Here is a 23,203-nt window from a genome sequence, read left to right as displayed (position 1 = left end):
AGTGTTCATTTGGTAATGGTATGTAATGGCCTGCCAGGTGTCAGGGAAGAGGTGGTTGTTATCAGGGGTCCTGAGCCAACAGCAGATAAAGGGACTTTGACACACACACGCACCCCTGCGTTGTATGTAACTTGCACCACTCTAAATGATTGATTGGTTGATGTTATTCATTTTATTTGTAACGTGATCTACCTCTTCTAGGAACACTAAACCCAGGGTTGGAAACATATATTTCCAGGTATTTACTTGTACGGCACCTGGTCAAACGCTTATCACAAAGTTATAGCCTATGAATTAGGCTACTTGTCATTTGGTTTCGTTTAGAGTTTACAACCATTAACATTATAGTATGGACCTAAACTAAATTGCTTCACGACGAAGTGAAACGGAACAATTCTGTTAGGATCCAGACTATAGATACGTCCTAGAGGATCAGAAGAAGCCTGTTGCCATGAGCTCATAGCTCCATAAAAGCCACTAGAATGTGTGTCTGTTTATTTATAGGTGTTTCTAAAGTTCCCTAGCAGTGGTTTGCCTCCTGAGCTGGTTTCAGTTACACCTACTGCTCTGGAAAATGTATCTCTCTCTCTCTCTCACACACACACACACACACACACACACACACACACACACACACACACACACACACACACACACACACACACACACACACACACACACACACACAAACCATGAGATCTTTCAGTGAGATTCCATAAGACTTTCTGTGCCCGATATTCTAAGATAAAAGTATGGTAACTGATGTCATGTAATATACATGACAGTACATGCATGTATAGGTGGTGTTACTATGCAGACAGCATGCACGGCAAGAAATAGTGTTGCCAGACAACAGTACACTTACAAAAAAGTGTGCAATTAACCCACTGTTTGCACGTGGAGAAACTAGACACATATAAATAATTGAAGCAACATGGTGGAAGCAACAAGCACAGGTGCTACTCAGACTGGGGCAATATTATAAAAGGTCAATCGTGACCTGGATGTTAACCCTTGACCACATTCATTATACAGGCCAGCTTGTGACACCCGTGGTGGTAGGTTTGGGATTGTATCTTCTATTTAAAATGGTTTAGAATAAGGGAATGTAGAGTACAGTCGAGCACAAAGTAAATGTCGATGCTATACAATAACAATATTGTCTATTCAGTATACAGTGCATTCGGAAAGTATTCAGACCCCTAGACCCCCCCCTCCCTCCCCAAAACAGCCTTATTCCAAAATTGATCAAATAAAATCTACAAACAATACCCCATAATGACAAAGCAAAAAAGTCAATACATTTTTTAAATTTCAAATGTATTACAAATAAAAACTGAAATATCACATTTACATAAGAATTCAGACTCTTTCCTCAGTACTTTGTTGAAACACCTTTGGCAGCGATTACAGCCTCGAGTCTTCTTGGGTAAGACGCTTACAAGCTTGGCACACATGTATTTGTGGAGTTTCTCTCATTCTTCTCTACAGATCCTCTCAAGCTCTGTCAAGTTGGATGGGGAGCGCCGCACTCGCTGCACAGCTATTTTCAGGTCTCTCTAGAGATATTCGATTGGGTTTCAGTCAATGCACTGGCTGGGCCACTCAAGGACATTCAGAGACTTGTCCCGAAGCCATTCCTGCGTTGTATTGGCTGTCCTTAGGGTCGATGTCCTGTTGGAAGGTGAACCTTTGCCCCAGTCTCAGGTCCTGAGTGCTCTGGAGCAGGTTTTCATTAAGGATCTCTATTTCCTTTGCTCCATTCATCTTTCTCTCGATCCTGACTAGTCTCCAAGTCCCTGCCGCTGAAAAACATCCCCACAGCATGATGCTGTCACCGCCATGCTTCACCGTAGGGATGGTGCCAGGTTTCCCCCAGACGTGACGCTTGGCCTTCAGGCCAGATAGTTCAATCTTGGTTTCATCAGACCAGAGAATCTTGTTTCTCATGGTCTGAGAGTCCTTTAGGTGCCTTTTGGCCAACTCCAAGCCGGCTGTTATGTGCTTTTTACCGAGGACTGGCTTCCGTCTGGCCACTCTACCAAAAAGGCCTGATTGGTAGAGTGCTGCAGAGATGGTTGCCCTTCTGGAAGGTTCTCCCATCTCCACAGAGGAACTCTGTCAGAGTGACCATCGGCGTCTTGGTCACCTCCCTGACCAAGGCCCTTCTTGCCAGATTGCTCAGTTTGGCCTGGCGGCCAGCTCACTCTGGGTGGTTCCAAACTTCTTTCATTTAAGAATGATGGAGGCCGCTGTGTTCTTGGAGACCTTCAATGCTGCAGACATGTTTTGGTACTCTTCCCCAGATCTGTGCCTCAACACAAAAAGTCTCGGAGCTCTACGGACAATTCCTCCGACCTCATGGCTTGGTCTTTGCTCTGACATGCACTGTCAACTGTGAAACCTTATATTTAACCTTTATTTAATTAGGCAAGTCATTTAAGAACACATTCTTATTTACAATGACAGCCTACCCCGGCCAAACCCTCCCCTAACCCGGACGACGCTGGGCCAATTGTGCGCCGCCCTATGGGACTCTCGATCATGGCCGGTTGTGATACAACCCGGGATCGAACCCGGGTGTGTAGTTACACCTCTAGCACTGCAGTGCCTTAGACCGCTGCACCACTCGGGAGGCCCTTACATGTTCGATTGGGTTATATAAACAGGTGTGTGCCTTTCCAAATCATGTCCAATCAATTGAATTTACCACAAGTAGACTCCAATCAAGTTGTAGAAATATCTTAAGGATGATCAATGGAAACAGGATGCACCTGAGCTCAATTTCAAGTCTCATAGCAAAGGGTCTGAATACTTAAGTAAATAAGGTGTTTCTGTTTTTGATTTAATTCATTTGCAAATATCTCTAAAAACCTGTTTTCGTGTTGTCATTATGAGGTTTTGTGTGTAGATTGATGAGGAATAACAATTATTTCATCCATTTCAGAATAAGGCTGTAACATAACAAAATGTGGAAAAAGTTGAGGTGGATGAATACTTTCCGAATGCTCTGTAAATTCTTCTGTGGCTTACTAACGATACAGTTAATCTGGAGTCACATCAGCCACATAGTGGAATAAAGTACATCCCGCCAACCATAGGTACTTTAGGTCAAGTATTTATAGTACATTACTGAACCATCCAGATGAGATGGGCTAGCTCACAGATCATGATCCATAAAAGTTCATTAAAGTGACACAACCAAAATGTCCTTTACGACATTATACGTTTTCAGTTTCTTAAAAACTGAACTATATACACAGAGTGCAATTTTGGTTTAATAAGTGGGTGGGTACGCAAAACTGCCCCCCGTCATCAAGCTAGGTAAGTGATCGATAAAACTAGATCAAAGGTAATTCAACAATCAATATTGTGCTGTACCTTTAGCCAATAGCCTAACAAATCTAACAACACTGAAAACTGTGTTTTATTAAGACATCCTCTATATCAAATTTCAGCCTCTCTCCCCACAAAAATGTCCCTCCACTTTTTTATTTGTTTTTACTCACACAGGAAAGGTTTGAAAACAGAAGTAAATTTGTTTACCGCCCCAATAGATCCACAGACGATGCAATCACCATCACACTGCACACTGCCCTATTCCATCTGGACAAGAGGAATGTAAGAATGCTGTTCATGGACTATAACTCAGCCTTCAACAACATAGTACCCTCCAAGCTCATCATCAAGCTCGGGTAACTGGGTCTGAACCCTGTAATGTGCAACTGGGTGCTGGACTTCCTGATGGGCAACCCCAAAGTGGTGAAGGTAGGAAACAACACCGCCAATTTACTGATCCACAACACAGGGGACCCACAAGGGTGTGTGCTCAGCTCCCTCCTGTGTGCTCAGCTCCCTCCTCGCTACACCCGCAATAGCATCTGCTAAATATGTGTGTCACCAATAAAATTTGATTTGTGTACTGATGGTGCACCATGACAGTGAAGCCTGTAGAGCTGTTTAACACTGTGTCAGTGTGAAAAGTAGGGAATTAGCTAGGAAAACGGACAAATCAATAACATTACATTGCTATACTGACTCTAATAAAAACTTACAATGCACAAAAAAAACATCTGAATTATCGCTTAATTTGGCCTCTGGTTTAATCGTTTGATTCAGGGATAATGTGAATGAAAAGAATACCTACTTTTTGCCAGCTCTCTCTCAAATGGTACATCAACTGGCAAAAGCTAGCTAAGTTCATTTACTTCTGCTGAAATGGGACAAAAAGGATATAAACAACAGCTGTTTGATAGTAATAATGGCCACTTCATATCGTTATCTGACAGATAGCTACAGGCTGGAGCTGAACTGGTTGTGGTAGCTACTAGCTAGCTAATTCATTCACCTCAGTCAAGAGGGGATGAAACATTAGCTAAAGTTACATCTCAGTTACACTACTAGCTCAGCACTGGGAATAAACACCAGTTTAGTTTTTTTTTCTGTTAAGTTAAACAGCAGTTACCTTACCAGCTACATCAGTCAACTAAAGAGTAGCCAGTTTCTGCTCTGCTGGCTTTTACAACTTGGAGAATGAGCGCAACACATACACACTGACAGCAGCTGCCTCAGTTCAACTCTCCTGTGCTGGTCCAGCCAATTCTTCAGAAGCTTTGCCTTCACACAGCCTGTCTGACCACTCTGAGACATCCGCATGTATCACAGTGCAAAAAATAAAACTGGGGGGACCAAAACTGCAATTTCAGAATGTGTATGGGGGGGGGATCATAACGCCCCCCCGTCCCCAATGAACGTTGCGCCCCTGCTATATACTATACATAACATAAGTTATTACTAAAATAAAAATGAATGTTCCAGAAGAACATTGATGTCGTTCCCTGATTAACAACCGTGAAGAGGACAGCGTCTCAGTCTTGGAATTGATCCCTCTATAGATGCCAGGCAGGGCTTGGATTCACACCTGGGTTCAAATACCATTTGAAATCATTCAAACACTTTAAGCTTTTGCTTTTGCCTGCCTGGAGTGTAGGTTGGTGCAGGGTTTGCAGTTTGGGAGTATTATGTTGGTCGATTAAAGCCAGGTAAGCTCAATCAAGCACAGAGAAAGTATGTTCAATTATTTCAAATACTATTTGAACCCAGGTATGTTTGGATTGGAAGCTGCCGTCCGCCAATGCTGTCTACTAAAAAAAGGGCTTGATGTGATCAAGCAGTGAAATCATTCTCGGACAGAGCATGAAGGGGAGCCGAGGAGATAGAATGTAGAATGCAGAAGAGGATATTCCGAGGAACCCACAGCCTTCCGGATCTGGAGTGTCGGGTTTCAAACCCTCTTGCCCCATGCCTAGTTGGTTAGCTACGTATCTGCAAAAACATCGACATCAACTTCAGATGACGACCTTTTAAAATGGATGCGTGGCAATCAAATCCTTGGGGGACACAGAGGGTGCCTCCTTCCCCACAGAGTAAGCCACTGGCTAGGAAAGACACCCTTTTGCTTTAGGGTGTTTGAGTGCCAGGTGGGCTGGGTTTGCACTTTTGGGACTTTTCCCATTGGTTCCATTACATCCGCCAAACTCAGTCAAGCACAACTAAAGTATTTGAAATGACTGAACTCAGGTCTGGATGCCTGGCGGTATCTCCGGCCCCCTCTGATTACGTGCTCACATTCATACACGGGGGCTAATGGGGATGGCATATGAACATCTTATCGTTGATTAGGCCAACACTTTCATACTCCTAATGAGAAGGGATTGCACTCAGTCTTGGCATGTCAGACATATTTATAATACACCAGGGAGATGAAGGACGAAATGTTTGACAAGATATAGCCTACTGTAACTAATTTTAAATACTGCCATATCGTGATATTTTATTCTAACGTTGTTGTGTGACGTTAACTCTAAATTAACAATGTAGCTAAACCCTTAGGTCCCCCATAGGACCTTGTTCCTGACCTTACAAAATATGCTTGCTAATGAAACAGAGGTGATTCTCCTTTCTCAAAATGAATACCAATACACAATAATCTCACAATAGCTGGATATTCCCCACATCCTTAGATATCATTTGTATCTCACCTGCTGGCTGTGGTATTGTGTGAGAATAGTCTAAATGACTAAACCCTTATGGTCTCGAGACCAAACTTAAGACTGCTGTGTAAAAAGGAAACCTGTTTAAATATGAAGCATCCAAGTCAAAGACCCCCTACTTCATATCCAACAACATAGTAGGAACAAGAATGAGCTGTTGACTAGTGAGACTGACCTGCTAAAAATCTGATATACAGTGGGGTCGAAAATTATTGACACCCTTGATAAAGACGAAAATAAATAAATAATTCAAATACTGAGCTATATTGTACGCTTAAGAACATTTGGAGATTAGATAATTTTATACTAATGCAATTTGTTTGTTTTCAGTGGGTTTCAAGTCCGGAGAATGAGATGGCCATTTCAAAATGTTGATTTTGTGGCCAATTAAAAAACAGAAATGTGGATTTTCATGTCTGCGTCGTGTTATTGTCTTGCTGGAAGATCCAGTTGAGGATACGTTTCAGTCTCCTGGAAGAGGCAACCAGGTTGTTGGCTAAAATTTCCTGGTTCTGGGTAAAATTCATGATGCCGTAGACCTTAACAAGGGTTCCCAGGACCAGTGCAAACAAAATAGCCCCATAACATCAAAGATCCACCATATTTTACAGTAGGTATGGGGTTATTTACTGCTCATACATTCTCATCCACCATATTTTACAGTAGGTATGGGGTTATTTACTGCTCATACATTCTCATCCACCATATTTTACAGTAGGTATGGGGTTATTTACTGCTCATACATCCTCATCCACCATATTTTACAGTAGGTATGGGGTTATTTTCTGCTCATACATTCTCATCCACCATATTTTACAGTAGGTATGGGGTTATTTACTGCTCATACATTCTCATCCACCATATTTTACAGTAGGTATGGGGTTATTTACTGCTCATACATCCTCATCCACCATATTTTACAGTAGGTATGGGGTTATTTACTGCTCATACATTCTCATCCACCATATTTTACAGTAGGTATGGGGTTATTTACTGCTCATACATTCTCATCCACCATATTTTACAGTAGGTATGGGGTTATTTACTGCTCATACATTCTCATCCACCATATTTTACAGTAGGTATGGGGTTATTTACTGCTCATACATTCTCATTTTAACACCGAACCCACCACTGGTGTGCTCTGCCAAATAGCTCTATTTTCCCATTTCATTTGGCATGTGTTAATTTGTGGATGTCCATCATCCATTTAGTGTGATACACTTCATGACCAAAAGTATATGGACACCTGCTCGTCGAACATCTCATTCTAAAATCATGGGCATTAATATGAGGTTGGCCCCCCCCCCCTTTGCTTTTATAACAGCCTCCACTCTTCTGGGAAGGCTTTCCACTAGATGTTGGAACATTGCTGCTATAACAGCCTCCCCTCTTCTGGGAAGGCTTTCCACTAGATGTTGGTACATTGCTGCTATAACAGCCTCCACTCTTCTGGGAAGGCTTTCAACTAGATGTTGGAACATTGCTGCGGGGACTTGCTTCCATTCAGCCACAAGAGCATTAGTGAGGTCGGGGGCACTGATGTTGGACGACTAGGCCTGGCTCGCAGTCGGCATTCCATTCGGACAGGTAGAGTTCTCCTGGCATCCACCAAACGGGGCAGCAGGGTAGCCTAGTGGTTAGATTGTTGGGCTAGTAACCGGAAGATTGCAAGTTCAAATCCCTGAGCTGACAAGGTCTGTCGTTCTGCCCCAGGCAGTTAAACCCACTGTTCCTAGGCTGTCATTGAAAATAAGAATTTGTTCTTACCTGACTTGCCTAGTAAAATAAATTTAAAAAACAGATTCATTTCTGAGTGTGAAATGAAACATCACTTGGTGTAAATATTTTTAGTACGCATTCACCATCACATTTACTTGAAATGGATTTTCATTAATGCCATTGAATATGTAAAATGATTCCAATGGCTCGAGTAACATTTACATTTTTATGAAATTGAGCACATTGATAAGATATTAAGGCAACTTTGAATAGGACCTTAATTGAAACTGTAAAGCCTACGGACTTTGTTTCCACGTCTTTTGTCATTGGAGAGTACCTGTGCTGGAGGACATCTGCAAGATGGTGCTGGAGGACATCTGCAAGATGGTGCTGGAGGACATCTGCAAGATGGTGCTGGAGGACATCTGCAAGATGGTGCTGGAGGACATCTGACTTAAATAATAAAATAATGTCAAATCAGTTGCATTAAGTTGTTGTTCTTTTTTGTTTGCTGTCAAACATCTATCATTTGTCTACAACAAAAATACCCATAAATAGTACTTTTCTCACCGGATACTTTTTAAAAAACTTTTATTTGAGTCGTTTCTTATGAGTGTTATTTATTTGAGTAAAAATAAGCATCTTATTTACAGAACTTTTATTGAAGTATAGATTTTCAGTACTCTATCCATCTGTGCAAATTATACATAGCCTAACTATAACATGTGGGCGAGCATCCACACTGGAGTTAAATGTATCATTCTACTGTAGGCCTACATCTGTTAATCAACTGAAGGCCCAAATCAGCTCATCAACTCAGCCAGGTGGGAAAAAACTGTAGCATATTACTGTTTTTCACACCTTCCAATATGTGGCTAATAATATGATAGGCTAATGGATAGTCTACTAAATGTAGCCTATTTGAATATAATCAAATTAACCAGGGGCCTATTGCAACCATCGATGGCGGCAGCTGGTGTCTAGTTAAACCATCAATATGCGCTAAATTCACCAGCACAGCTGATCTTAATTGCAACCATTATTGGTCACCTCATTACCGCTCTCTAAATGATGTCGCCGTTACCTTAATCAGAGATATGTATTTAACGGCGGGAATGCTCATGTCTCCACCCTAACAATGGGAGTCGTTGTCCCAAAGGCAGGAAGGCAGGCAAGAAGTTTAGCTCTTCATATTAAACCCATAGAAACACATTTGGCTTATTCTGGACAGATTTTGGCAAGAGTGAGCCTTCTCGCTTCCATTGCTAAATCCGGAGAAATTATGGACCATGTAAAATGTCAATAAAAACTGGTCACTAAATGTAGCTAGAATGAAAAAGTAAAAACAATTGGCTGGTATGCCCTCACTGATTGGTTTACCCGCTATAGTGCTGTCCAGTTAGAACATGATGTTGAGGCCCATCACTGTACTCCTGATAGTCACCACCACACACAGCTGTTTCCATTTGAGGATGTTTATATGATTTTTTGTCATCCGAATGATTTGGAATCTTATTGTTGTGGTTATTTAGATACAGGCACAACATTCAGACATTCGTATTCCTGTCAACAATAAAAACAGTCCTCAGAAACATGGCGTCTTCTCCCTTCAGACAATGATAACGCTCTGACCTGAATGGGCGGGTGCAGTGTCCAGATGCTCATTTCCAAGCCCTCTGATTGGTTGGGTATGGCAGGGCTATGATGGGTGAGGGATAACTGAGTTAGGCTGAGCAGCCAAACTAACGGGACTTCAGGGAAACTGAAGAGACTGTGAGGGGAAGTTAGTTAGAGGGGAGAGGAGCAGGACAGCCTTTTTTAAAGCCACCCCAATATTTCTTATGGAAATATTAACATCCACGAAAAGGCTCTAACCTAAATGGCACAGTCTCTAATGGGGGCCACAGTATTGAAAGGACAACAGTCTCTGAAAAGCCACAGGCCTCGAGGGGAAGCTTACTGCTAGCGTGCCAAATCTTACCCGGCAGGACAGGCAAGGCTTAGGGGCCACCCCGTGAAGGCGGTACACAGATACGCAGAGATAGTCTTGGGCCACCCCATGGAACACCACATGGGTGGGGGGGATGCCCTCTAACTGGACTGGTGCAGGGCAGCTGGGCCCCATCCTTAGACGCTGAGTGCAATGCTGGAGGCTGGCCATGGCTGAAGCAGGTGGCTCGCCTCCTGCGGCGGAGGAATGTGCCATGGCGGCCACAACTGTCGTTGGCAGCTTACTGGCTGCGGCTGGTGACACTTTCCCCACTGCTGAAAGCAATGACTGTCATGGTGGAGCATGTGGGGACCCCTGAGTGAGGATCATCAGGGATCTGAAGACAGGGGCCGGCTGTGCCCCAGAGACAAGGTCAGGTGGTCTCCCATGTGGGAAGGGCTAAGAGTCGTCCAAGGCTGGAAGCAAGCCACCCCCCAGAACTAGAGACAGCAGGGTCAGGGAACGGTGGTTCCCCAAGGTCAGGGAACGGTGGTTCCCCCAGGTCAGGGAACGGTGGTTCCCCCAGGTCAGGGAACGGTGGTTCCCCCAGGTCAGGGAACGGTGGTTCCCCCAGGTCAGGGAACGGTGGTTCCCCCAGGTCAGGGAACGGTGGATCCCCCAGGTCAGGGAACGATGGTTCCCCCAGGTCAGGGAACGGTGGTTCCCCCAGGTCAGGGAACGGTGGTTCCCCCAGGTCAGGGAACGGTGGATCCCCCAGGTCAGGGAACGGTGGATCCCCCAGGTCAGGGAACGGTGGATCCCCCAGGTCAGGGAACGGTGGATCCCCCAGGTCAGGGAGCAGAGGGCCTAGCAGGGCAGGGGACTTGGAACCCCGTACTAAATCTGAGTACTGCAAGTCAGGTATAGTGGGAGGCTGCAAACCTAGCCAAGCAGGGAACATATAGTCTAGTATAGTGACTGGGTGCAGGTTGAGGGCTGTGAACTGTCTAACTGCACATCTAGAAGAGCAGATAACTCTGGGTCTAGCAGGACAGGAGACCCAGGGACTAGAACTAGAGCAGGTGGTTTGGCATGTAGCACTGAGGGAGCTGACTGTTGGCGACTGAGGCTGGAGGCTGCCGACCAATTGAGGGCAGATGCTGCAAACCTAGTGGGGCAGAGAATATATAGCCTGGCGGAGCACTGGACTGAGGACCGACTAGAGCTGGAGACTGCAAAACTAGAACGGCTGAAGGCTGGGGGCCTAATGCTGATAACTTTAGGCTTGACACGGAGAACGTATCTGGACCTGACAGGGAAACCAACTCTGGACCCGACAGGGAGAAAATTACTCTGGACCCGACAGGGAAACCGACTCTGGACCCGACAGGGAGAAAACGACTCTGGACCCGACAGGGAAAAATGAATCTGGACCCGACATGGAGAAAATGAATCTGGACCTCTGGACGACATGGAGAAAATGACTCTGGACCTGACAGGGAAAATGACTCTGGACCCGACAGGGAGAAAATGACTCTGGACCCGACAGGGAGAAATGACTCTGGACCCGACAGGGAGAAAATGACTCTGGACCCGACAGGGAGAAAATGACTCTGGACCCGACAGGGAGAAAATGACTCTGGACCCGACAGGGAGAAAATGACTCTGGACCCGACAGGGAGAAAATGACTCTGGACCCGACAGGGAGAAATGACTCTGGACCCGACAGGGAGAAACTGACTCTGGACCCAACAGGGAGAAAATGACTCTGGACCCGACAGGGAGAAAATGACTCTGGACCCGACAGGGAGAAAATGACTCTGGACCCGACAGGGAGAAAATGACTCTGGACCCGACAGGGAGAAAATGACTCTGGACCCGACAGGGAGAAATGACTCTGGACCCGACAGGGAGAAATGACTCTGGACCCGACAGGGAGAAAATGACTCTGGACCCGACAGGGAGAGAATGACTCTGGACCCGACATGGAGAAAATGACTCTGGACCCGACAGGGAGAAAATGACTCTGGACCCGACAGGAGAAAATGACTCTGGACCCGACAGGGAGAAAATGACTCTGGACCCGACAGGAGAAATGACTCTGGACCCGACAGGAGAAAATGACTCTGGACCCGACAGGGAGAAAATGACTCTGGACCCGACAGGGAGAAAATGACTCTGGACCCGACAGGGAGAAATGACACTGGACCCGACAGGGAGAAAATTACTCTGGACCCGACAGGAGAAAATTACTCTGGACCCGACAGGAAACCGACTCTGGACCCGACAGGGAGAAAATTACTCTGGATCCGACAGGGAGAAAATGACTCTGGACCCGACAGGAGAAAATGACTCTGGACCCGACATGGAGAAAATGACTCTGGACCCGACATGGAGAAAATGACTCTGGACCCGACATGGAGAAAATTACTCTGGACCCGACAGGGAAAATGACTCTGGACCCGACAGGGAGAAAATGACTCTGGACCCGACAGGGAGAAAATGACTCTGGACCCGACAGGGAGAAAATGACTCTGGACCCGACATGGAGAAAATGACTCTGGACCCGACAGGGAAAATGACTCTGGACCCGACAGGGAGAAAATGACTCTGGACCCGACAGGAGAAAATGACTCTGGACCCGACAGGAGAAAATGACTCTGGACCCGACAGGGAGAAAATGACTCTGGACCCGACAGGGAGAAAATTACTCTGGACCCGACAGAAACCGACTCTGGACCCGACAGGGAGAAAATTACTCTGGATCCGACAGGAGAAAATGACTCTGGACCCAACAGGAGAAAATGACTCTGGACCCGACATGGAGAAAATGACTCTGGACCCGACATGGAGAAAATGACTCTGGACCCGACATGGAGAAAATTACTCTGGATCCGACAGGAAACCGACTCTGGACCCGACAGGAGAAAATGACTCTGGACCCGACAGGGAGAAAATGACTCTGGACCCGACAGGGAAAATGACTCTGGACCCGACATGGAGAAAATGACTCTGGACCCGACAGGGAGAAAATGACTCTGGACCCGACAGGGAGAAAATGACTCTGGACCCGACAGGGAGAAAATTACTCTGGACCCGACAGGGGACCCGAAGGGAGAAAATGACTCTGGACCCGACAGGGAGAAAATGACTGGACCCAACAGGGAGAAAATGACTCTGGACCCGACATGGAGAAAATGACTCTGGACCCGACATGGAGAAAATTACTCTGGACCCGACATGGAGAAAATTACTCTGGACCCGACAGGGAAACCGACTCTGGACCCGACAGGGAGAAAATGACTCTGGACCCGACAGGGAGAAAATGACTCTGGACCCGACAGGGAAACCGACTCTGGACCCGACAGGAGAAAATTACTCTGGATCCGACAGGGAGAAAATGACTCTGGACCCGACAGGGAGAAATGACTCTGGACCCGACATGGAGAAAATGACTCTGGACCCGACATGGAGAAAATGACTCTGGACCCGACATGGAGAAAATTACTCTGGACCCGACAGGAAACCGACTCTGGACCCGACAGGGAGAAATGACTCTGGACCCGACAGGGAGAAAATGACTCTGGACCCGACAGGGAGAAATGACTCTGGACCCGACATGGAGAAAATGACTCTGGACCCGACAGGGTGAAAATGACTCTGGACCCGACAGGGAGAAATGACTCTGGACCCGACAGGGAGAAATGACTCTGGACCCGACAGGGAGAAAATGACTCTGGACCCGACAGGGAGAAAATGACTCTGGACCCGACAGGGAGAAAATTACTCTGGACCCGACAGGAAACCGACTCTGGACCCGACAGGGAGAAAATTACTCTGGATCCGACAGGGAGAAAATGACTCTGGACCCAACAGGGAGAAAATGACTCTGGACCCGACATGGAGAAAATGACTCTGGACCCGACATGGAGAAAATGACTCTGGACCCGACATGGAGAAAATTACTCTGGACCCGACAGGGAAACCGACTCTGGACCCGACAGGAGAAAATGACTCTGGACCCGACAGGAGAAATGACTCTGGACCCGACAGGGAGAAAATGACTCTGGACCCGACATGGAGAAAATGACTCTGGACCCGACAGGGAGAAAATGACTCTGGACCCGACAGGGAGAAAAATGACTCTGGACCCGACAGGGAGAAAATTACTCTGGACCCGACAGGGAAACCGACTCTGGACCCGACAGGGAGAAAATGACTCTGGACCCGACAGGGAGAAATGACTGGACCCAACAGGGAGAAAATGACTCTGGACCCGACATGGAGAAAATGACTCTGGACCCGACATGGAGAAAATTACTCTGGACCCGACATGGAGAAAATTACTCTGGACCCGACAGGGAAACCGACTCTGGACCCGACAGGGAGAAAATGACTCTGGACCCGACAGGGAGAAATGACTCTGGACCCGACAGGGAGAAAATGACTCTGGACCCGACATGGAGAAAATGACTCTGGACCTGACAGGGAGAAAATGACTCTGGACCCGACAGGGAGAAAATGACTCTGGACCCGACAGGGAGAAAATGACTCTGGACCCGACAGGGAGAAAATGACTCTGGACCCGACAGGGAGAAAATGACTCTGAACTTGACAGGGAGAATGACCCTGGACATCTCAGGGAAACTGATGCTGGACCTGCCAGGCAGAACGACTCGGAACGTGACAGGGAAACTGATGCTGGACCTGCCAGGCAGAACGACTCAGAACCTGACAGGGAAACTGATGCTGGACTTGGAGAATAGTAGAGCTCTGGGCCTACTAGAGAAACTGGTACCTTTGAGCCTAGTGGGAGCCTGTTGACCCACCTGGGCTAGGGACTGAGGGACGACTAATGCTGGAGACAACAGACCTCATGCAGCTGGAGACAACAGACCTCGTGCAGCTGGACACAACAGATCTCATGCAGCTGGAGCCAACAGACCTTGTGCAGCTGGAGAAAACAGACCTCGTGCAGCTGGAGAAAACAGACCTTGTGCAGTTGGAGACCAATGACCTAGTGCAGCTGGAGATCAATGACCTAGTGCAGCTGGAGATCAATGACCTAGTGCAGCTGGAGACCAATGACCTAGTGCAGCTGGAGACCAATGACCTAGTGCAGCTGGAGACCAATGACCTATTGCAGCTGGAGACCATTGACCTAGTGCAGCTGGAGCCCAATGACCTAGTGCAGCTGGAGACCAATGACCTAGCGCTAGGGACTGAGGGTAGGTGAGGGCTGAGGACTGAGAACCTAGCACAGGTAACTTGTGGCTTAGCAGGGCAGGAGGATCTAAGCCTGACCCTACCGGGAAGGAAGGAACCTCTAAACCTGACCCTACCGGGAAGGAAGGAAACTCTGAGCTGTGGGCTGACAATGTCTGGAGACTGCGAGCCTAGTACAATGAACATGGGGCCTTGTAAGACTGGGGGTTCTAAACCTGGTGTGATAGGCCTAACAACTTAGGCAGGGGGCAGGGCAGTAGAATGCAGAGCTGTAGATGGGGCATCTAACTTATGGCCTAGCATGGCATGGGGCTCTAAGCTTGGCAGGCTAGGACGCTGTGTACACAACAAAGAGGGGGATGCGGTCCATGCAGGGCAGGATACACTAGACCTACTTGAGGGTCAGGACAGCCTTGGCATACTGGGAAAACAGGGGACTTTAAACCTGACCCTACCAGGATGAAGGACACTCTGACCCTGTCGGGAGGAAATGGATCTCTGACCCTACAAGGAAGGAAGGGAACTCTAAACCTGACCCTGCCAGGAAGGAAGGAAACTCTGAACCTGACCCTACCGGGAAGGAAGGAAACTCTGAACCTGACCCTACCGGGAAGGAAGGAAACTCTGAACCTGACCCTACCGGGAAGTAAGGAAGCTCTGAACCTGACCCTACCGGGAAGGAAGGAAACTCTAAACCTGACCCTACTGGGAAGGAAGGAAGCTCTGAACCTGACCCTACCGGGAAGGAAGCTCTGAACATACCATGGAGGCAGGATACACTGGACCTGCTTGAGGGGCAGGACACTGCCTGGTTACTTTACATTGAAAGCCTGGTTACTTTACACTGAACGCCTGGTTACTTTACACTGAACACCTGGTTACTTTACACTGAACGCCTGGTTACTTTACACTGAACGCCTGGTTACTTTACACTGAACGCCTGGTTTACACTGAACGCCTGGTTACTTTACACTGAACGCCTGGTTACTTTACACTGAACACCTGGTTACTTTACACTGAACGCCTGGTTACTTTACACTGAACGCCTGGTTACCAGCAGGTCCCACCAGGCTTTGACTGGAGAGGCCTCAACATCTGAGCTGTACTTGACCTCTGCAGTAGCTGCAGGCTGTGGCTCCATCCAAGAAGCAGGCTGTGGGCCAGGAGCAGTGAGGGAGACCTGAGGGAGAGCAGGTGGAGTCTTTGAGGCTGAAGGTTCCAGGGTAGCAGACAGTCGAACCTTGGCTACCCGAGCGGCCAAGAGGGACGTCTGTTGGGAGAGCGGCTGGACCACCTTGGGGCGAGGTGGTGCTCCTGACTCTCTGGCAGATATGATGTAGGCTCCAGCCCGGGGGTCCTGGAGCGACGAAGATCTGTTGAATAGCTGGGCCACCTCGGGACATAGTGGGGGTCCCAATGGTCCCGTGGAGGTGGTGAACACTCAGACCCGGGAGGTCCTGGTGTAGTGTCTCTCATGGGAGTAGCCGGGCCGACTTGGGGAGTACCGGCAGTGATTGAGCTCCCGTGGCGGTGACAATGGCTCTAGCGGTGGTGGTGGTGGTGGTCAGGAGAGTAGTGGCGGTACCAGTGCTCCCGCGGTGTTGACAATGGCTCTAGTGGTGGTGGTGGTGGTGGTGGTGGTGGTGGTGGTGGTGGTGGTCAGGAGAATAGTAGCGGTACCAGTGCTCCCGCGGTGTTGACAATGGCTCTAGTGGTGGTGGTGGTGGTGGTGGTGGTGGTGGTGGTCAGGAGAGTAGTGGCGGTACCAGTGCTCCCGCGGTGGTGACAATGGCTCTAGTGGTGGTGGTGGTGGTGGTGGTGGTGGTCAGGAGAGTAGTGGCGGTACCAGTGCTCCCGCGGTGGTGACAATGGCTCTAGTGGTGGTGGTGGTCAGGAGAGTAGTGTCGGTACCAGTGCTCCCGCGGTGGTGACTCAGGCCGGGAGAGCATAGAGTATGCCCTCCTGATCTCATGCTGCTCGTGACGTAGGTACTCGCATTCCCTCATCAGCTCCCAACTGGTGAGGGTGTAGTCACTCCCTGACCACTGAGAAGGCCTGAAGCAGGGCTGGTAGTCACTTAGATGAGAGAGGTTTGTAGGGCCTCACAACTCATCTTCCTCAGGTGCATGATGGCTTTGTGTGGCGTTGAGGGCTGAAGTGGGTGGTGACAGGCGTCTCGTACATCTTTGGGATGCAGGGTAACTCGTCTGCATCCTGGGGTGTGGAAACAACTCCTTTTATGGCTACTTCAACATCTCAATTATAGCAGATCAGAATCCGGTGATACGAAGGACCATGTAAAAGCTATCGGTCGCTAAATCCGGGGGAAATGACGGACCATGTAAAAAACTGTTGGTCACTAAATCGGGCAAGAAGGACTACAGAAAAACGGTTGGATGTTATGCCCTCACCCATCTGAGCGGTTGGCTGTGAATGCCCTCACCCGCTATATAGTTATAACTGATTGGTTTGGTTCTGCCCTTCGGTTGACGATAACATTCTAACCTGACTGGGCGGGTGCAGTGTCCAGATGCGCATTTCCAAGCGCTCTGATTGGTTGGGTATGGCAGGGCTATGATGGGTGAGGGATAACTGAGGTAGGCTGAGCAGCCAAACTAACGGGACCGTGAGGGGAAGTTAGGTAGAGAGGAGAGGAGCAGGACAGCCTTTTTTTACACTTCTTCTCTGCCTTAGTCCTGCTTGCAACCAAAGTATTTTGTTATCGGAACAACTTAGTCCTTTTTTAACAGACTAAGGAAAATGTATCTATTTGACAAGCATTCTGTACAATATAAATAACTTGTTAACCACAGCAAATCTACTGTGGCAATTTACCCGACACTATGAATGGAAACTAATGTTGGTGTAGCCTACTGTTATTCTTTTATTAGTTTCCTATTTATGTTATCGAACATTGTCTGGTATGATAATTTCTTATCAAGATCGGGGTAAAATATCCCTTGATTGTCCATTTTGTAATGTGACCCTAAATCAAGTCAACGGGGGATTGAGTTATTGTGCCAGAAGAGCGTGCACTGGAATCGAACCCATGACGACTTGGTATGTCTATATGTGTACAAGGAAGGCAGAGGCCCTAACAGCTCTGAATATATTCATGCTTGTGCACTGTGTACATGTGAGCCCTGTGGAACCTGGCATCGACCTCTATGTTGCCTTACATTCTTGGTGTGAATGACTTGAGGATATCCTGTTGACATGAGGGTCTCCTGCACCCATGTGTGTGTGTGTGTGTGTGTGTGTGTGTGTGTGTGTGTGTGCCCCACAGCAAACTGAATTTAAAAAAAATTCAGCACACCTATAGTAAACCATGTCCACTACATTACAGTTACTGAGTTTATTTACTGATTCACATATGCCATATTTACTCTGTGAAAGAAGTGAGTCTTTCAGAGCAAATGAGGTGACTGGTCATCACTTAGGGCTATTTTCATCTTCATCACCAATGGGGAAAAGATGACAAGTGAAAAATGATGGAGAAATTCTACAACAGGATTCCTAACAGTAATGATGAAAGTGGCATTCTTAGAACCTTTTTTAAATTCGAACCCATTTATCAGCCTGCAGTAAAGCCATTACTCTGACTGTTTGTTTACTGTTTGTTTCCGTGGAGACAGAAGCCCCTGACGACTTGGCTTGACCTAGACGGTCGTTGGGTAACAGATTATCACAGGCGGCACAACGTCCTTACACTGACATTTAACTCTGACATCCAACCCTGGGTCTGTATAGATAGAGGGGGCAGTTAAGCTGTGTCCACTATGTTCATGGCCACCCATTCACAAAACATTTGATCACCACAAAAGTGAACTTCATTGGCCATCAATTAGAAAGCTGTGATAGCATGGGTTGGGTACATAGGCTACTGCATCAAAAACTGGTTCCCTTCTGGAGTGTAAGATGCATAGCCTATCTTGGGTTTGGTGCTTCAGTTTTGACACAGACATTAATCAACGGTGTTCCTAGGAAAGATTGTTGATCTTGTTTCAGATTATTTCTCAGTCTTCAAAGTACATCATGTGTGAAGCATATGAAACCGGAGCTCCAAGTTGGTGGGCAAGGTTGTGTAAGAGAGAGATTCATTTACAGAGTGGGCCTACCCTACAATAATTTTTTAGGAACATGACACAAACAAAAGAGAAAAGAAAACTCTCCCTTAGAGGGTTGTAGCCAGTCTTAATTGTACAGGTATGTTACTTACAGCACATATTAAACTGCAACATGTTGGACTTTAATGCGCAACTGCTTTCGACTTAGGCCTACATCCAATCTCAGGGGATAATAAAATCTAAATTTGGCTACTTCTTCTCCTCTTACAGGCCTCGTCTAGTCAATTCAGAACCAGTGGTTCTTATTAGGACGACATGGGCACCGAAAGCAGTACGGAAAGTGTCATTCAACCTTTTTCACTCTCTCTCACCTCTCTTACAAACCACTACCGAGCAGTTTCAGGCCTACTGTTACGGAGGCAACAGGATCTGAGGGGAGGTTACATTATAATTGGGGTGAGTGTACACGTAGCTGATTTTTTACACCCCAGTCTCTCTGGGACCCCAAATGCTAGGTCACATTTCTGCGAGAGGCCCCCTGTTCCAAGTTGTAAAATGGAACCCTTTAAGTGCTGGGAATAAGGGGGGGGGGGGGTATTGGCTGAGGTTTCCTGAAGACGTTATCCACTGTGGGTGCTCAGGTGTCAGTCAAGCTAGCAGTTTCCACTGGCCCGGTCCAGGAGGGCCCCTGGTTGGATATGTGAAGCTGGTGCTTTACACTCTGCTTTCTGCTTTAGTTTAGAGCTCCTAGTAATCTGCTTTAGTTTAGAGCTCCTAGTAATCTGCTTTAGGTTAGAGCTCCTAGTAATCTGCTTTAGGTTAGAGCTCCTAGTAATCTGCTTTAGTTTAGAGCTCCTAGTAATCTGCTTTAGTTTAGAGATCCTAGTAATCTGCTTTAGGTTAGAGCTCCTAGTAATCTGCTTTAGAACCCTTGTGGTTATTTCAGATTGGCAACAAATATTCAAAATGCAACAGGAAAAAAGGTATGATGTTTTTGTGTAGGCAGGGGCTACAGTTTATAAGGTTAACTAAAGGACACTTGGACAGTCCTTTAAAAAAAATGATGGCTGTGATTTGTTTCTCTGAAATATGATACTAGAGAACTGGTCAACACTGCAAGTCCTGAGTTGAGGAAACTTTAAGAAGTGTAATAGGTGTTTACTAGTTGAGTTAGATTTAACAACATGTCACAGGGAGAGCAGTGAGTGAGCAGGGGACAGTGCAGCAAGTGTCATCACGTCAGTCAACCTGGGGAGGGCATCTGGTAGTTTAAAATGGTGTGAATATGATCAGCATCAGTGTAGACAGCCAACGGTAGCAAGTAGACTGCCTGGATTACATTTCAGTACCTTCTGCAACTAAAAAAAGTGTATGCATTTAAATGGAGGAAACCATCAAGAAGCAAACTTTTCCTGGGCAGTAAAAAACTACCGAAAGTGATAGTTGGGGCCGTGGAGGTGAGTGAAGCCCTTACCCTTGAGAAGGGTAAAAGATGACTGTTGTGTCCTGTGAGATCCAGGACGAGACTGTGGTAGTTTCTCCCCTCTACCAAGATGATTGCGACGTGGAGCGGGGCGATCAGGAGTGCAGCGAGAGGGTCGTCATCAACATCTCGGGACTGCGCTTCGAAACTCAACTGAGGACCCTCTCGCGCTTTCCCACCACGCTCTTAGGAGACCCACGTAAAAGGATGCGCTTTTTCGATCCGTTGAGAAATGAGTACTTTTTTGACAGGAATAGACCCAGCTTTGATGCCATCCTCTATTATTACCAGTCTGGGGGAAAGCTTAGGAGACCTGTCAACGTTACCATGGACATTTTCATGGAAGAAATGACATTTTATGAAATCGAAGAGGAAGCAATTGATATGTTTAAAGAAGATGAAGGTATGATCATAGAGGTGGAACGTGCGATGCCTGACAACGAGTTTCAGCGCCAGTTGTGGCTGTTGTTTGAGTACCCGGAGAGCTCAGGGCCTGCCCGGATGATCGCTGTCGTATCAGTCAGTGTGATTGTAATATCCATTTTGATCTTCTGTCTAGAGACTTTACCACAGTTCAGGGAAGATACCAGCGCAAACCTACCATTAAGTAATCACCATACCACGAATGGGACTACTCTCCATAAAAAAAACAATCTATTCACAGATCCGTTTTTTATGGTGGAGACACTTTGCATCGTGTGGTTTTCCTTTGAGTTTCTCGTGAGGTTTTTATCTTGCCCGAGCAAACCGGCTTTTTTCAAAAACGCAATGAACTCCATCGATATCTTAGCGATAGCACCTTATTTCATCACCCTTGGCCTTGAACTAGCAGAGCAACAGGAAGCAGGAAGCGAGCAGGCCATGTCGTTAGCCATACTCAGAGTCATCCGTTTGGTTCGAGTGTTCAGGATTTTTAAACTTTCCAGGCACTCCAAGGGTCTCCAAATCCTGGGACAGACACTCCACGCCAGCATCAGCGAACTCGCGCTTTTGATATTCTTTCTTCTCATAGGGGTTATTCTGTTCTCCAGCGCAGTTTACTTTGCAGAGGCAGACGACCCTGAATCGGGATTCTCAAGTATCCCCGCCGCGTTCTGGTGGGCGGTGGTGTCCATGACTACGGTTGGATATGGAGACATGTGCCCGGTTACTATTGGTGGCAAAATAGTGGGATCTATGTGTGCCATCGCAGGAGTGTTGACCATAGCCCTACCTGTCCCTGTTATCGTGTCCAATTTTAACTACTTTTATCACAGAGAGCGTAATGACGAGGAAACCGCTGTGTATACCCACGTGACTTGTGGTCAACAGAACGCTTCATTCGGAGAATTCAAATCGACCAGCGACAGCAGACAGTCCCTCACCAATTCAGAGTACACGGAAGAGGATTCTTGCGAGACTATCAGATTAACAAACTTCAACCCATTTGAACATTACACTGGCAAACTGACGGATGTATGAAAAACAAGCATCGGCCTAGTTGAGCAGGGAAAAAACCGTCTACGTGAGTAGCCCCTGCGTACTTTATTACGCGCGCTTTTACGCACGCCGTTAGTTGGCATGTAAATCTTCAAATATCTTGAAATAATTTGTTGGATACCAACAGTAGGCTTATAGCTTCGTTACAGTAATGCCAGGTCAGTGCCAGCTCTATGTGCATGTTTGAATAATTGCGCGCGTTGTTACTCACGCTATTACGCTATTGTTTGTTGTCATATGATCTTCAAAAAACAGGAATTCATTTGTTTGACACCTTCAGTAGGCCTATAACTTTACCCCCACAACAATTTATAGAACTAGGTTTCTTTTGCATAGCCTATAGAATTTCTGAACTCGGAGCGCCACTGTGTGGTTGAAACGCAGTCGTGCAGCAGACGCTTCTAAGGCAAAAAAATCTAACCGCTATTTCGGTTATCTGAACAGTGTGCAAGAAATTGCTGATAATCAAAAGTGTGTGTGTGTGTGTGTATTATTTACTCATGACTATACATACATTGTCACTAACAAGCTTGTTAGGAACATTCTGGATTGAATTGATGGAATATAACCGCATGAAAAAGCATTCTCTTCTTTCTACTTGCAGAGTACAAGATCAAAGACCCTTGCCTTTCTGCTACACTTGAAAGAAAATGCAAGCAATTACATATATATCTGTAACTGGAAAAGTCAAGATAGTGATCAAACGTCACACACTTGTCCTATGAACTACTGGCCAGCAATGTGAGATGACAGGTGCTGCAGCAGCATCCAATGGAGAGCCCCTTGAACAAACTACCAATCTGAATGTTCAATGGCCCTTTCAATGTACTTTGCAATGTATTCAATGAACTGAAATGACTACTGTGTAGATATCCTGTAATGTATGGTTGTAAATATGCATTTTTTTTAATGCTATCCTTATGTTCTCAGCTCAGAATTGAAATGTGAACATGCCTTGCTCTGTGTGCCTTTGTGGAAAGTTTTGAAGGAACTACTTGTGTAGTCCTTTATTTTATATAACTGTTTATTGTATACAAATTCAAATTTAGCTGTAAATGGTCCTTGGGAAGGAATCACTGGTGTTAAAATAACTTGCCCATAGGAATTAGAATTATGTCTGCATGTAAAGAGAAATCAATAGTTCTCTAAAATGTGAATGAAAGGTCTATTTCTATTTTTCTAAGATTGCAAAATTGTATGTGAACTTTTGAACTATATTTTTTAAATAAATAAATCCTCATGA

The 23,203-nt window shown here is 46.4% G+C and overlaps 1 protein-coding gene across 1 annotated transcript; it reads left to right on the top strand.

Moving 5' to 3' along the window:
* Positions 1–19,651: 19,651 nt before the first annotated feature.
* On the top strand, positions 19,652–23,203 carry LOC112218906 (shaker-related potassium channel tsha2). Its single transcript, XM_024380141.2, has 2 exons — positions 19,652–21,985; positions 22,565–23,203. The coding sequence occupies exon 1, from the start codon at positions 20,491–20,493 to the stop codon at positions 21,940–21,942; it is 1,452 nt and encodes a 483-aa protein (XP_024235909.1). The 5' UTR covers positions 19,652–20,490; the 3' UTR covers positions 21,943–21,985; positions 22,565–23,203.

Source organism: Oncorhynchus tshawytscha, linkage group LG19 (assembly GCF_018296145.1).
Source record: "Oncorhynchus tshawytscha isolate Ot180627B linkage group LG19, Otsh_v2.0, whole genome shotgun sequence".
In the NCBI taxonomy this organism is placed as follows: Eukaryota; Metazoa; Chordata; class Actinopteri; order Salmoniformes; family Salmonidae; genus Oncorhynchus; species Oncorhynchus tshawytscha.
The sequence above is the reverse complement of the archived record's forward strand: the minus strand, read 5'-3'. Positions and strand labels throughout refer to the sequence as shown.

Coding starts and splice junctions, on each gene's coding strand:
- LOC112218906 (XM_024380141.2), top strand. CDS start 20,491: ATGACTGTTGTGTCCTGTGAGATCCAGGACGAGACTGTGGTAGTTTCT.